The sequence below is a fragment of the Crotalus tigris genome, unplaced genomic scaffold (genome assembly GCF_016545835.1).
Source record: "Crotalus tigris isolate CLP2741 ecotype Arizona unplaced genomic scaffold, ASM1654583v1 scf7180000017591.2836849, whole genome shotgun sequence".
NCBI classification, from domain to species: Eukaryota; Metazoa; Chordata; class Lepidosauria; order Squamata; family Viperidae; genus Crotalus; species Crotalus tigris.
The window spans coordinates 1,282,918-1,299,439 of record NW_024096497.1 but is presented as its reverse complement, the minus strand read 5'-3'; the positions used below and the strand labels follow the sequence as shown (position 1 = coordinate 1,299,439).

General features: G+C 38.2%; 1 protein-coding gene across 3 annotated transcripts in view; it reads left to right on the top strand.

The window, feature by feature from the left end:
* Nucleotides 1-16,522, top strand: part of WAC (WW domain containing adaptor with coiled-coil) — a 48,921-nt gene that overhangs the window by 24,095 nt on the left and 8,304 nt on the right. For all 3 annotated transcript variants that reach the window (XM_039363870.1, XM_039363851.1, XM_039363861.1), the window contains exons 8-9: nucleotides 3,380-3,619; nucleotides 11,263-11,382. In XM_039363870.1, the coding sequence (XP_039219804.1) occupies nucleotides 3,380-3,619; nucleotides 11,263-11,382 (360 nt within the window). The remainder of the gene's footprint in view (nucleotides 1-3,379; nucleotides 3,620-11,262; nucleotides 11,383-16,522) is intronic.

Sequence of the window (16,522 nt, the reverse complement as noted above, 5' to 3'; positions counted from 1 at the left end):
TATATAGTAAATTTGGCAAATGAGATGGTTAAAATGGATCAAAATTGGAGGGCAGAAATGGAGAATTTGGTTTCAGGACTTAATGGGGAAGGAGAAAGATCAACAAGTTTGTTCTCCTCAGCTTTTTTTCTCTTTATTACAAAGCTAAATCGATTTAATAGTCTGATTTGAAAAAACTGGGGAATTCCTATCTTCAAAGCCAAAAATATTTTGGTTTTGCTTATGACCTTTATGTTCATAATTTAGAAATTTGTCTTATGTATCATCTTTGTTGTTTTATTTTGAAATCATATTTTTAAGTGTGTTAGTTGATTCTAGTTTATGGAAGTTGCTCTAAGTTTTGACATCTATAAATGTGCTGAATTTTCAGCCATTTCTAATGATAGTACTTTTACATTAGCATACAAATACAGCAGGTTGTTTTCCAGTAGATAAAATCTGAGAACAAAGAGTTTAGATTTACTAGTTCTTGAATATATCAAGATACGAAGCCATTGTTAATGATTGGCTTTATATCTGGCCTTGTTCAGAAGCCATTAATCTTATTTTTATCTTTGTAGCAGGAAATTAGTTAACAATGCCTTTTTTGATAAATGAATGGGTGCCACTTAGTGGAAATGAGGTGGCTAAATGAAGAAAGATGTTCATTCATATGTCACGTTTTTGTCTATACTTTTCTATAATTGGTTTATAATGTTAGGTGTTTTATAGTTAAAGATGTGTACTAGTCAACTACTTACTGATTATTATTATTTTTTGAAGCTCAGTACTAGGTGGGCAGTTATGTGACCAAAATTGGATGTAGTATTTAAGGAACTCGGACCAATGGAAAACAACACATAATTACAAGAATTCATTGACTTAAAAAAGTTTGTTAGTGACTATTTGAAGTTATAACAGTATTGAAAAAAGTGACTTATAAGCCATTTTTCACACTTATAACTGGTGCAGCATCTCTAATGGTCATGTGATCAAGGTTTGGATACTTGGCAACTTGACTCATATTTATGATGGTTATCCTGGAATCATAAGATCACCTTTTGCAATCTTCTAACAAGCAAAGTCAATGGGGAAGCCAGATACACTTAACACCCATGATATTAATTTAATAACTGCAATGATGCAAAGAAACTGGCAAGAAAGGTCATAAAATGGGGCAAAATTCAGTTAACAAATGTCTCATTTAGCAATAGAAAATTTGGGCTCAATTGTGGTAATAAAGCAAGGACTACCTGTATTAGCTTTTGAGATTTGTGAACTATATTTCTACTGATGCAAATTAAAATTGCATTTCCTGTTTAAGGAACCACATTATTAATAATCAACTAAAACCTTTTCAGAAGTAATATTCTCAAACTAGAGAGCCCCCACCTGTGCATTGGTGTTTTTGCTTTCTAAGTGCATAATATTTATTTCTGTCAGATTTTAGCTATGTTGTTTCACTAACATATTGAATAACTTTCAGTTATATTTCTATAGTTTTATTGTATTGTTATTTCAGTCCTCTTGCACTCCATTTTATCTTGTCATCATATTTGTTAAGTGTTTATTTGACTTAGCCATTAATAATATGTAAAAGCATACAGGGCCCAGCAATGGAGTATGTGAAGCCCTGCTGGATCTTTTTTATTTTGATGAACCATTGGTGAGCATTCTTCTGTATAGTCCCTCTCTACACCACCCAGTTAACAGACAATTGTATGTGATGAAGTATGAACAGCCTATGGCAGGGGTAGGCAACCTTGGCCATGCTGGCTCAGAAATTCTGGGAGTTGAAGTCCACGAGTCATAAAAGAGCCAAGATTGCCTATCCCTGGCTTATGATGGTAGTAATTTATTTATTCTATGCTTGTAATTTACCGTAGTACAAATATTGCATAAATCAGTTGATACAACAGTTTGTTACAGTCAATTATAGTCTTATAAAATAAAGTGCCTGTGTAATAAGAGATCAATGCCCTATAACAAGGGTCCCCAACCTCCGGACCACAAACTGGCGGTGATCTGCAGCCCACTAGGAACCGGGCTGTGCAAGCAAGCGAAGCCCATCTGTGCACATGTGGGATCAAGGCAGCACGCAAAACCACGCCCCCTCCCAGTTTGCAGAAAAACTCATCTATAGAACTGGTCCCTGGTGCCCAAAAGGTTGGGGGTCAATGCCCTATAATGACACGAACCTCTACACATTCAAAGTTACAGGTGAGAATTTATTTTAAAGCAAGTTCATAGTCCTGCATGGAAAATTAGCATTTTAGTGGTTTTTAAATATTTTTGTAGTGTTTGATTCCAAGTTACATATCTGTTTCAACAATCCAGAGCTGAGTTATGATGTAGTGATTCAAACATCCAGTAAAACTAAATAACTCTGACTTGATAGTTGGGTTACACACAGAAATACATCAGACAATAGCAAATCCTTCAAATATTGGATATGCCCATAAGTAAAGCATGTTGCGTTAACACCATAAATTTATAATAGTATCTTCCAGCACTCTTATCTAACTTTAGCTCCTATTAGTTTGAGGTTGTGACCACATGTTATTGATTTTTTTTTAGTATTAAAAATACTGCTTTCTAGAACCTTATTCACAGCCTTAATAATTTATTTAAAGGTTTCAGTCATGTTCCCCTTTCCTTTCTGTCCTTTAGTTCCTCTAATTTTTCCTGTTACGTTTTGGCTCTCAGACCTTGAAAGAAAGACCTTTCTTTCTGCCCTAGGAGAGAAAAATCTGCCTCTACCTAGGATTGAACTCTCAACTTTCCAAGTGGAAGGCGAGCATCTTCACCACTAGGCCACCATGCCACTCATCTTATTGAAACCAAGAGATTTATAAACTTTTATAAGGCAAAAGAGCAAAATATTTGATAAAATAAAAATCTCATATTTTATGTATTCTAAAAGCTTTGGTCCTGTCTTATCAAATGAGCTTCTGTTTTGATTCAGTCAATGATTTTATATAGATGTTGGTGTTCCTTAATGCTACCATTCAAATTAGATTGTTACTGCTTTCTGCTTAGATTGTTACTGCTTTACTGTCATCCAATGGGTGTTTTATGTTAAACTTTACTCCATAGCATTATTTTCTTCAATCAACTACTTTGGGAAATTAAAATTCAGTTATATGATAATTTTAGAATAATAATGGACAAATTGTTAATGTGTCGAAATATTTTATACACCTCTCTCTAGAGCACTTAGGGAGCAGAAGAGGCACAAATGATGACAAGAAGTCATGTTTTGGGGGACACAGCTTTATTTCCTTAAAACCCATCTCCTGATTATGTTTTGTGAAGGGGTGGGGATTCAGTTTCCTATAACTGATATATGATAGGTGAGAGCAGTGTTTTGGGAAAAAACAACTTCTTTTTTGATTTTCAGAATCTTTGGACAAGTCTCTATCCCATACCTGTACAACTCCTTCTACATCATCTGCTTCTGGATTAAATCTACCTTCTACACCAGCTTCATCTGCTTCTACTGTCCCTGTTTCACCTGTCTCACAATCACCAATTCCTCCGTTACTTCAGGATCCCAATCTCCTTCGACAGTTACTGCCTGCTCTTCAAGCCACCTTGCAGCTTAATAATTCTAGCGTAGATATATCCAAAATAAATGAAGGTAGGTTGGTTTTACAATTTTTATAAATTATCCAAATGTATTGATTGAGGAATTCTACTTTTATAAGAAGATACAATATTAAAAATGGAATAAGATTAGTATATTATTAGAAATTTGTAGACAGTAATTTCTGGTTAATTATATTGTGTATTTCTTAAGATAGTGGTCTATAGTATCTGGAAACAGATTTTGAATCAAATATTTCCAGAGGAATTGTGTGAAAGGAAGCAGAAGCTTAAAAGTTGAATCCTATTTTTGATTAACTTTCAGAAAATACATCTTCCTATTCTTTGCCTCTTAAAGATTTAGTGTCTATCTTAGAACATTAGAAACAGCCAATGATCTATATATAGCCATTATTTTACTTTACTGCTAACTATATCTTCAAGATTAGTAGCTTTTTGATAAGTCTGTTGTCTATGAATTATTCAATATCTTTTTAAAGTATCCAAACTAGTAACCCTTACAGTATATGTTGATGAATTCAGTAGATTAAGAAATACATTGTGTACTTAATGTCCTGTACATTAATTTTGTCTGCTTTGCATATCCTTCTGTCAGTGTCATTGGATGAACCTAGTCCCAGTTTTTTGTTTTATGAGAAAAAAAATTCTTCCTATCCATTTTGATTCTATTCTAATCTAGTACAATTCCAGTGAAGAAGAAAAATACAAGATCTTAAAAGAAATCAGCATGGCTGCACAAACAATTCTCTGATAAATTGAAAGACAAAAAGACAAGTATAAAAAATGGAAAGAGGGGAGCATGACTAAGGCAGAATATCAGCAAATAGCCCAAACCTGCAAATATAAACTCAGGAAAACTAAGGCTAAAAATGAACTAAGGCTTGCAACAAAAGTCAAAAATAACAACAAAAAAAGCTTCTTTCAACATGTCAAAATAAGAAAAAAGTCAAGGAAATCATTGGTCTGTGAGGGAGAAAATGGCAAAAAGGTGATGAGCAGCAGGGAGAAAGCAGAACTGCTTAACTCATTTTTTTCATCTTTCAAAAAAAAAAAAAACTTAGTTAAGCAGTTCTGCTTTCTCCCTGCTTGTCACCTTGCCATTTTCTCCCTCACAGACCAATCATTTCCTTGACTTTTTTCTTTGTTTTTACATATTGAAAGAAGCTTTTTTTGTTGTTGTTGTTATTTTTGACTTTTGTTGCAAGCTTTAGTTTATTTACACAAAAGGGAAAACTATCACACAGCTGCAAAATGCAAGTCAAAGCAAGCAAGAAAATTGTAAGAGAATGCTCTAGATGTTCAAATCACCAGGACTAGATAGATTACAGCCCAAGGTTCTGAAGAATTAGCAGAAGTGATGTCAGAACAACTGGACCATATCTTTCAAAAGATTCTGGAATACCGGGAAACTACCAGATGACTGGAAAAGGGCTGAGGTAGTTCCTATCTTGAAAAAAAGGGGGGGAATGATCCAGGAAACTACACATTTATCAGCCTGACATCAATACCTGGAAAGATTCTAGAAAAGATAAGCAATAAATCTGTTAACATCGAGAAGTAAACAAAGTCACAACCAGAAGCCAAATAGATCATGCTGGTTAAACAGCATCATGTTAGCTAGACAGCATCACCACTAGATGGATTCGTAACAGTAATTTTTAATGGAACTGCATCTACATGGAGGGAAGTAAGTGGGGTACCACAAGGCCCTGCCCTAGGCTCAGTACTTTTCAGTATCTTTATAAATGATTTCAGTGAGGGAATAGAAGAGGAATTCATCAAATTTGCAAACCGCCAAGCTGGCAGGAATAATCAATACTCCAGAAGATAAGTTCAAGATACAGAAGGGTCTTGATAGTCTTGAATACTGGGCCCTATCTAACAAAATGAAATTCAGTGGTGAGAAAAATATGGTTTTATCTTTAGGCAAGAAAAATATAGAAGGTATAGAATAGGTGGTATCTGACTCAATAGTAGTAACTATAAGGGGGATCTTGGAGTCCTAATGGACAATCACTTAAATATGACCCAGCGCTGTTCTGTACCTGTCAAAAAAGCCAATGCAATCCTAAGCTGCATTAACGGAGGGATAGAATCAAGATCACATGAAGTGTTAATACCACTTTATAATACCTTGGTAAGACTATATTTGGAATACTGCATTCAGTTTTGGTCAGCATGATATAAAAAAGATGTTGAGACTCTAGAAAGTGCTGAGAAAAGCAACAAAGATGATTAGGGACTGGAGGCTAAAACGTACAAAGAATGGTTGCAGGAATTGGTTATGTCTATTTTAATGAAAAGAAGGACTAGGGGTAATATGATAGTGTTCCAATATCTCAGGGGCTGCCACAAAGAAGGAGCCAAGCTATTCTCTAAAACAGTGGTTCTTAACCTTTTTGAACGAATTGCTCCCTTGAGCCAATGAGGAAGTTGTCATCGCCCCCCTCCACCAACATAACCTCTCAATCACAACATAGGAAATAATTCTTCAATTTATGCAAACACTTGTTTTATTTTCTTTAAAATTGTCATCAGGACCTATTGATGCAAATAATTTATTTCCAATCTTTTCCCCATATGTCAACTGTGTGAAAAATTTTGGTGCCACCCGTCACTTTATTCCCAAACTTTGTGATATATATATTTCATTATTATCTTATTTATTCAAGACACTTAAATGTAATGACCACTTTGAAAACAAAATTCAATTGCAAGAAAGTGAAATGCCCGAAAAGAAAAACAGTAATATTTAATGATTGAATTACAAGTGAAATTTAAGATGCAAAAAGAAATATAAAAAGGGTAGAGGCTGCTGCGCAACGCGCATGAAAAGCAATGTGTATTCACATATGTACGGTGTTCTGTACTGAAGCTAGCTGGAGGAACATTTGAAAACACAATTCAATCCACTAATAGCGAGCAATCTGATGTTTTTGTATGACAGATATACAGCGATTCACTGTCTCAAAGTCTCAAAAGTGTCCCCAAAACTTCTCGCTCCGTCGCCCCCTTTTTGTTCCTTCGCCCCAACGTCGCCCCTTTTTGTTCCATTGCCCCCCTGAAAAATGAAATCGCCCCCTGGGGGCAATATCGTCCAGGTTAAGAACCACTGCTCTAAAGCATCTGAGGGCAGGACAAGAAACAATGATGGAAACTAAAAAAGGAGAAATCAACCTAGAGCTAAGGAAATTTTCCTGACAATTAGATCAGTGGGATGACTTGCTTCCAGAAGTTGTGGGAGTTCCAACACTGGACGTTTTTAAGAAGAGATTGGGCAACCATTTGTCTGAAGTGGTATAGGGTTTCCTGCTCAAGCAAAAGGTTGTACTAGAACAGTGGTTCTCAACCTTTCTAATGCCGTGACCCCATAATACAGTTCCCCGTGTTGTGGTGACCCCCAAGTGGGTGTGGCCACCAATAAGAGGGAGTAGGACAGCTAGGGAAAAGGGAAAAAAATGGCGGACAGTGTGGTTTGGTGACCCCCGTGAAATGGTCAGTTGACCCCAAATGGGGTCCCGACCCACAGGTTGAGAACCACTGTACTAGAAGATCTTCAAGTTTGTTATTCTGTTATTATTCTATTTGCTTAATGGCCTTTCTTCCTAAAAAGATCCTTACACTTTTTTCATCATTGAGAAGATGTTGGGATCATTTTGTTAAATGACTTTTTCATTCAGAGAATGACTGGGAGCATATGACTTTAAAATAGTGCAGAGAGCAGCATTTGCAACTGAGGATCAGGAATTGTAGAAATATTACCTATATATTATTTGCTCTCTTTAAAAAATCCCTATTCCTTCACTGATATTGGGATAGGAGCCTTGTGTTTCTTATGTGTGCATTTGCTATCATTGCTAAAACCAGGACAGGTTTTTTAACTTTTGAGTTGTAGAATGCTCTATGTACATTTTCTTCGTATAGTGCAGCGGTTCTCAACCTGTGGGTCGCGACCCCTTTGGGGGTCGAACGACCCTTTCACAGGGGTCGCCTAAGACTATCGGAAAACACATATTTCTAATGGTCTTAGGAACTGAGACACCGCTCCTCTATCTCTTTGCCCTCCTCTTCCTCCTCCCCTTCTTCCTCCTGCTGTCCCCCCAGTGGCTCGGGTGGGTGCTGGGACAAGAGGGGTGCCTGGGGAGAGCAGCCGAGCTGGCGGACGGGCTGGCAGGGGCCACATGGCACCAGCCCCCACCGCGGCTCTATTGATGGGCGGAGGGCGAGGTTGGGCAGTGCGGAGCCCGGCTGGGGTGGCTGCTTCCTTGCTCTCCTCTCCTTCTTCCTCCTGCTGCCCCCCCCCCCCCCCGTTTGGCTGAGGATGCGGCAGAGGCCGGGCTGGGGACAGCGTGGACTCCCAACGATGCTGCCATAAGTGAGAGAGGAAAGAGAAACAGGAAAAGAGAGAGGAAAGAGAAAGAGGAAAGAGAAAGAGAGGGAGAGGAAAGAGAAAAGGGGGGGAGGAAAGAGAAAAAGAGAGGAAAGAAGGAAAGAGGAAAGGGAGAGAGAGGAAAGAGAAAGAAGAGAAGAAAGAGAAAGGAAAGAGAAACAGGAAACGAGAGGAGAAAGGAAAGAGAAGAGAGGAAAGAGGAAAGGGAGAAAGAGAGGAAAGAAAAGGGGAGAGGAAAGAGGAAAGGAGCGAGAAGAGAGGAAAGAGAAAGAGGAAAGAGAAAGATGGAGAGGAAAGAGAGAAAGAGGAAAAAGAAAGAAGGGGAGAGGAAAGAGAATGGGGAGAGGAAAGGGAAAGAAAGGGAGATGAAAGAGAAAGGAAAGAAAGGAAAGAGAAAAAAGGAAAGGGAGAGGAAAGAGAGGTAAGAGGGAGGGGAGAGAGGAAAGGAAGGAAAGAGAGAGAGAGAGAGAGATGGTTTTGACATCTAAAATGAAGATAACACTGCATATATCCTTTTTTACCTTTATTTTATTTATACACACACAAACACAGATACATACATACATGCATACATGCATACATGCATTAAAGGTAAAAAAGGATATATGCAGTATTATCTTCATTTTAGATATCAAAAGGGTTTTGCGGCTCCCAGTGTTTTGTTTTCAGTGGGAAACGTGTCCAAATGGCTCTTTGAGTGTTTTGGGTTGCCTACCCCTGTCCTTTCCACGGAGGAGGTTGAACTAAGCTCTGCTGATGCTGTCGCCCTCTTGGCTCTCCTCCCTCTCCCCGCCTGGGCGCTTCTCCAACCAGGCTGGGCGGAGCCGGCAGAGCGACCTTCCTGCCCCCCCTCCCTGGCTAGCTGGATGAGGGGTTGGGGATCACCACAACATGAGGAACTGTATTAAATGGTCGCGGCATTAGGAAGATTGAGAACCACTGGTATAGTGGATTGTTTGAAATCAGTTTAATAGAAAACTTGGTCATAAAATAGCATTTTAGATAAGGAATGTCTGATACTAGTATTTTTATTTCATAAATGAAGAGATTGGAGTTATTTACCTGGGAGTAAATACCATTGAATTCAGTAGGGCTTATTTCTAAATATAGAAATAGATAGTCTTTGGTTTACAATCATAATTTGAACTCATGACTGGGATGCTGCAATCATCAAAATTGTACACCAGTTGCCAAATACCTGAATCACAATCACATAACTGCAGAGATGCTGCAATGGCCATAACTTTGAGAATTGATGATAAATACCACTTGTTCAGTGCTTTCATATCTTTGAACAGTCACTGAACAAGCAGCCATTAACCAAAGATTACCCATGTTTGCATCCTTCTAGAAATTAATGAATCTTAATAATAATGAATGTCTAATTTTGGGGAATAACAAAGAGTAAAGAGGCAGATATACAGTCAGGTCCAGAAATATTGGGACATTGACACAATTCGAACATCTTTGGCTCTATACACCACCACAATGGAGTTGGAATGAAACAAACACAATGTGCTTTAACTGCAGACTGTCAGCTTTAATTTGAGGGTATGTACATCCAACTCAGGTGAACGGGGTAGGACTTACAGCAGTTTGCATATGTACCTCCCACTTGTTAAGGGACCAAAGGTAATGGGACAGAATAATAATCATAAATCAAACTTTCCCTTCTTAATACTTGGTTGCAAATCCTTTGCAGTCAATCACAGTCTGAAGTCTGGAATGCATAGACATCACCAGACGCTGGGTTTCATCCCTGGTGATGCTCTGCCAGGCCTCTACTGCAACTGTCTTCAGTGCCTGCTTGTTCTTGGGGCTTTTTCCCTTCAGTTTTGTCTTCAGCAAGTGAAATGCATGCTCAATGGGATTCAGGTCAGGTGATTGACTTGGCCATTGCATAACATTCCACTTCTGTCCCTTCACAAACTCTTTGGTTGCTTTTGCAGTATGCTTTGGGTCATTATCCATCTGCACTGTGAAGCGCCGTCCAATGAGTTCTACAGCATTTGGCTGAATGTGAGCAGATAATATTGCCTGAAACACTTCAGAATTCATCCTGCTGCTTTTGTCAGCAGTCACATCATCAGTAAATACAAGAGAACCAGTTCCATTGGCAGCCATACATGCCCACGCCATGACACTACCACCACCATACTTCACTGATGAGTTGGTATGCTTAGGATCATGAGCATTTCCTTTCCTTCTCCATACTCTTCTCTTTCCATCACTCTGGTACAAGTTGATCTTGGTCTCATCTGTCCATAGGATCTTGTTCCAGAACTGTGAAGGCTTTGTTAGATGTTGTTTGGCAAACTCTAATCTGGCCTTCCTGCTTTTGAGGCTCACCAATGGTTTACATCTTGTGAACTCTTCTCTATTCACTCTGGTGAAGTCTTCTCTTGATTGTTGACTTTGACACGCATACACCTACCTCCTGGAGAGTGTTCTTGATCTGGCCAACTTTTGTGAAGGGTGTTTTCTTCACCAGGGAAAGAATTCTTCGGTCATCCACCACAGCTGTTTTCTGTGATCTCCCAGGTCTTTTGGTGTTGCTGAGCTCACCGGTGTGTTCTTTCTTTTTGAGAATGTTCCAAACACTTGTTTGGGCCACACCTAATGTTCTTGCTATCTCTCTGATGGGTTTGTTTTGTTTCTTCAGCCTAATGATGGCTTGCTTCACTGATAGTGACAGCTCTTTGGATCTCATCTTGAGAGTTGCCAGCAACCGATTCCAAATGCAAATAGCACACTTGAAATGAACTCTGGGCCTTTTATTTGCACATTGTAATTGGGGTAATGAGGGAATATCACACACCTGGCCATGAAACAGCTGAGAAGCCAATTGTCCCATTACCTTTGGTCCCTTAACAAGTGGGAGGCACATATGCAAACTGCTGTAAGTCCTACCCCGTTCACTTGAGTTGGATGTACATACCCTCAAATTAAAGCTGACAGTCTGCAGTTAAAGCACATTGTGTTTGTTTCATTCCAACTCCATTGTGGTAGTGTATAGAGCCAAAGATGTTCGAATTGTGTCGATGTCCCAATATTTCTGGATCTGACTGTACCATGCTACTGTGAAGATCACCAGAGGGGGAACCAAATTCTTTTACTGACTTGAGAAACCAATCTGACATTTTCACATAGTGGCATGTATACTGAAGCTTTCAGAAGGAGAGGGAAAACCATTGTGTTTATATATTCAGTTGCTAAGTTTTTCACAAATGTATAAAACACTTTAATTTGGTTTAGGAAACAACAATTTGATAATCTTTGTATGTTAGTTCTTACAGCTGCTGTGACACAAGCTTCTCTGCAGTCTATTCTTCATAAAATTCTCACTGCTGGACCATCTTTTAATATAAGTTCTCTGATTACTCAAGCAACACAGCTTTCTACACAAGGTAATTTGGACACTTCTTGTTGCTGTGTTTCTGAAGCTGTCTTGTATTTCATGTGAGCTTGACCAATGAACTATAATTACCAAAATAATGAAAAGAAATCCTGTTTGTATGTGTGTATGTTTATCTGAGGCAAATTGTGTGAATTGATCAATGCTCTTATAACATCCATATTCAGTAATAGAAAAGATAACAAAGATATTTGTGTAATAATTTTACCTAACGATTGTCTTGCTGATTAGCCACTGACAGCTAAATTACCATTGTTTGGCTTGATTTGCATTTGTGATTATATTATTTATTACTTTTTTTGTTTCATATAGTATTTTGACAGGGGACACTTAAAAGTAACAAAGAGCAGAGTCATTTTAATGTAAAGGCCCAGGCTAGAAACCAGGGAATTGTGAATTCTGGTTCTACCTTATGCACAAAGCCATCTGAGTGATTTTGAGCTAGTCAAATATTCTCAGCCTAGGAAGAAAGTAGTGGCAAACCACTTTCGAAAACATTGGCAAGAAAACTTCATGGACTTTTGCAGGCAATTGGCAAGAATCAAGACTGACTCAAAGGCATGCAAAGTTTTTTTTTTTTTAAGATTAGATTTCTGCTTTGTACTAAAGTACTTTGAGTTTCATGTAACATCCTATTAATCTTGTTGAATGATTAACAATTAGGGATAAAATAATTCAAAGAACAGAGGAGGCCACTAGATGGCCCTAATTGGTTATAAATGCCTCATACTTAGTGCCCGTGCAACCTTAAAGAGAGTTACTAGGTATTTCAAATTAACATTACCAAATACAACATAATTTCTAGAGAAGACATTTCCTATATACTTCATTCACAAATAAGAAAATGTTTAACTTTAAATAGGAATAAGAATATTAGACTTAAAATTTTGTCTTAGTGCAACATAGAAACAAAATTAATCTTCATGGCAATTTCTTAGTTATGTGCTGTACCCATTTCTACCAGAAATAAAATATACTCTGGAAACGGGTTCCCTTCACTTCAGTTAACTGGACTATTCCAACTTCTTGAAAATTCGCAAATGTTATATGTGAACTTCTTGGCATCTGCTTTTCTGAGCCTCAATTCATAACTTCTGAAGTTCTGCCTCTAGTTTTAAATGTACCAGATTTTTTCTAAGAAGGAGCAGTTGGGTAATCTCTGTGTATGCAACAGCCACACCCTGCTTGTGAAGATGTGTATCCCGTCTTGGGTCTGCGTTATAGGTGAATTCTTGGTTATCATTAGAAATCCTCTTCAACATTCAGACCAAGGCTTGCTCTGTACATGTAATGTGCTGTGTGAGTAACCTTGAGAGGCAGGAGGAAGAGCTCAGCCCAGACAGCGGTCAGAGAACTAAAGTTGTCCCACTCTAGTTCCCTGGAATGTAAAAAGAGAGATGCCTGCAAGGTTCTGTTACTCTAACATCATAATACAAATGGTACTAATATTCATAATCTTGAGGTTTAGATTACCTCAAAGGGCTGGTGGTATATGAAAAATATATCTGTTCAGTGGTCTATGCAACATGGTAATTCAGTTTAAAATAAAGTTACTATTTATGCAGTAGAAAAAATGCATTATACAGTGCTTTTTTTGAAAAAGAAAAGTGCCAGAACTCACGCACAGCTCTGGCTCCAGTCGAAAACCCTTTACGGGGGGTGGGAAGAGAACCGCTTTAGGGAGCTTCTGAGGTACAGGTCATATGAGCAGCGTCAGCTGACGGATGCCATTGCTGCGGCTTTTGAGAGGGTGCTTGTTTGAAGCTGGCATGTCTTCTGCCACCTTGTCCTCCTCCTCGACACAGAGGCTTCATCCGGAGCCCAGAGTGACCAAGGCGGCAGTGATGCTACTGCTTTAGGAGCGCACCTGGTCACTTGAAGAGATTCGCTCTAGGAGTCAGTCTTAGTCCCTTGTGGCCAACATTGGGGTGAGGACAGGCAGCGGCGGCGGGGGGAGGACCATGAACCAAGGCAGAGAAGAGGGTCTGCTTTCAGGGCCACAGAAGTGTTTCCGGGTCGATCTTTGATGCTTCCGATTTCCCCGGGCAGCTTCCTTTCACCGAGCCAGAGCTTTACTCGTGCTGGCAGTTTAGAAGGAGCCGGTTCTTCCCTTCAAAAAAAGGTGCCGGAATGCTGTTCTGTGTGTTCTGTGACAAAAAAAGCACTGCATTTATATTTTCAGATGCTTCTAGTACTTTGGATTGGGTAGTTTTTATTATATTAATCTAATTAATAGAAAACAACATGCAGGTAGCATTTGCTTAATGACAATAATTGGGACTGGAATTTGTTTTAAATGATGCTGTTGTATCATGCTTAGCAATGTCAATTGCAGCCATCCCTGTTGCCAACAGTTAAGTGAGGGTTGTGAGTTGTTAAGTGGGAACCTTATATGACTATAATTTGTGACTAACTGCTGCCTTCCCACAAGCAAAGCTAATAGAAAAGCTGACAGGAAGTTGCAAGTCCTAGGGCAGTGGTGGTGAACCTATGGCACGGGTGCCAGAGGCGGCACTCAGAGCCCTCTCTGTGGGCACACGTGCCGTCGCCCCAGTCCTAGGCCTTCAGCTGGGTTTTATAAAACATTTTCGCTTTAGGCTTCTGCCGCCGTGTGCAAAAAAAAAAAAAAGGTTCAATCAATCAATTTCAACTTCTCACGGGAAAAAAAAGATCTTGCAAAGTTGGAATTGATTGATTGAACTTTTTAATCCCACCCAGTCTGTCATTACCACCGCAGCCACGCCCACCCAATGGGCCATACCCACCCGCACCTGACGATGCGTAAGTGGGTTTTGGGTTGCAATTTGGGCACTCGGTCTCTAAAAGTTTTGCCATCACTGGCCTAGGGAGCTGGCAAGCAGACTTATTGGTAGGTGAGTACAAATAGATTGAGATGCGGGATTGCTGTAGTGAGTGTATTTCAGGAGGGGTTGCTGCTGTGCTGCGTAAGTGCCAAGGGTGCTGCAGAATGAATGTGTGCTACGGAGAAAGATCTCTCTGGGATGTCATACTCTATAGTGGGGTTCCTCAGAAGAAAAAACAGGAATAATTTATAACCTTCCTTGCCAATTTCCAGATTGACTTTGCTTGTGGGAAGTTGGCAGGGAAGGTCACAAATGGTGATGACATGACCATGGAATACTGTGACCATTGTAACTATTAACTGGTTGCCAAATGCCTGGATCATGACCAAGTGACAATGGGAGCAAAGCAGCAGTTAAAACATGGAAGGCCAATAATAAATACCACTTATTCAGCACAATCATAATTTTCAATGGTCACTGAATGAGAAGTTAATAACTGAGGACTACTTGTATATATAAAGTATACACAACAGTATTATCAATATAGTTTCAAGATTAGTAACCATGATATTAAAGAATAAAGAGTCCTAGAAAGTCACATTGTAAACAGAATAATTTGAAAATATTTTTACTTTTATCAATGAAAAGTTTGCACCTTGCCATTTTGGCAAAAAAAGCAGATGCACCCCATTCCGCCCCAAAACCTAAATGTGGACACAAAAGTGATCTGTTGCTGCAAATCAGTTGTAGATTTATCCTCCCAATTTTGTATGACTACTATATTAGTCAATCTTTATGCCCTAGAAATCCATATTTCTGCATATTTTTATAGATATCAAATACGAGGAATATAGCTATCCTTAACACAGAAAAATTGATTTAAAGCCTTATCTACCCTATTTATTTCAGTCCTGAGCTGGCAGTTATAGCTGGTTCAGCCATGTGAATTACTATTTCTATATAGATGTTCATTTTTTAGACAATTATACCAGCATATATAAAAGATTGTATCTAATTTATGTTATGTTAAGAAATTTTCTTTGTATCAATCTCATTTTAAAATAATAGAGAATTAATTATTAAAGTGATTTCTCCACAGGTTTACCAGAAAATTTAAGTTCATTATTCCCCAGATCTTACAATTATTATCAGATTTATTTATTTTCTTTAAAAGATTTCATTTTAGAATTTCTTCAGTACTAAAACTATTGTGAAACAGAACTGGCAATAATAATATCTGCACCAGCTCAACTAAATAATTAATACTTTAGCTCAACAAATTTCCAAGAAGCACTTGAGAAATATTTCAGATTTGTTCAGTTTGAAAAGAATATTAAAATATTTTTTATAGGGCTGAGTTGATGCTTAGCAATAAAAATATAGGAGACTCATCTTAATCTCTCCATTAAAAGTATCCATTATCGTTAAACCAGGATTGTCCAATATTGTTAAGATTTTCATAAATAAATGGGTTGTTATTTTACATACCTACATACATATCTTGTAGCATTAAGTACAGAAATCTCAATAATTGCCAGGATTTCAATAGGCCAAATAATAACTGAAGTAAAGCCCAAATCATGTTTATCTTATCCCAAATATTCAGTTGTAATGCTTGAGTTGTATCAAAACTAGAGAGAAATTCAAATTTACCAGTTAAGGGTCTTAGATCAAGATAAGCAGAGGAGGCAGAAGATAATCTGAAGCCCTTCTTTTAACAATCCTCAATTTACAACCTAATGATTATTCAAAGTTACAACGGCTCTTAAAAAAGTGACTGATGACTGTTTTTCACACTTATAACTGTTGCAGCATTTCCATGGTCACATAATCAAAATTTGGACTCTTGGCAATTGGCTCATATTTATGATGGTTGCATTGTCTCTGGGTCATGTGATCACCTTTTATGATTTTCTTACAAGCAAAGTCAGTGGAAAAGCCAGATTCACTTAACTGTGTTATTAACTTAACAACTCTAGTGATTTATTTAGTAACTGTGGCAAGAAAAGTTGTAAAATGGGGCAAAACTCACTTAACAATTGTCTTGCTTAACAGTAGGAATTTTGAGTTTAATTGTCATCATAAATCAAGGACTACCTGTATTTCAGGTTTGTGCCCAGATTTTTAATCTTGGTACAGACTGCCTATGGCTCAATGTTTTTGGGCACAGAATGTTTTTTGTAGCTGTATTTTCTAAATATGGTTAATATGCAAGGAGAAATTTGATTTTTATTCATTGTGTGTGGTTCTTAGTGTTTTAGGTTAAAGTTATGGAGATTGCTCTCATAAAAAGCTAACTGTAGATCAGTGCATGCATTTGTTTGCTTA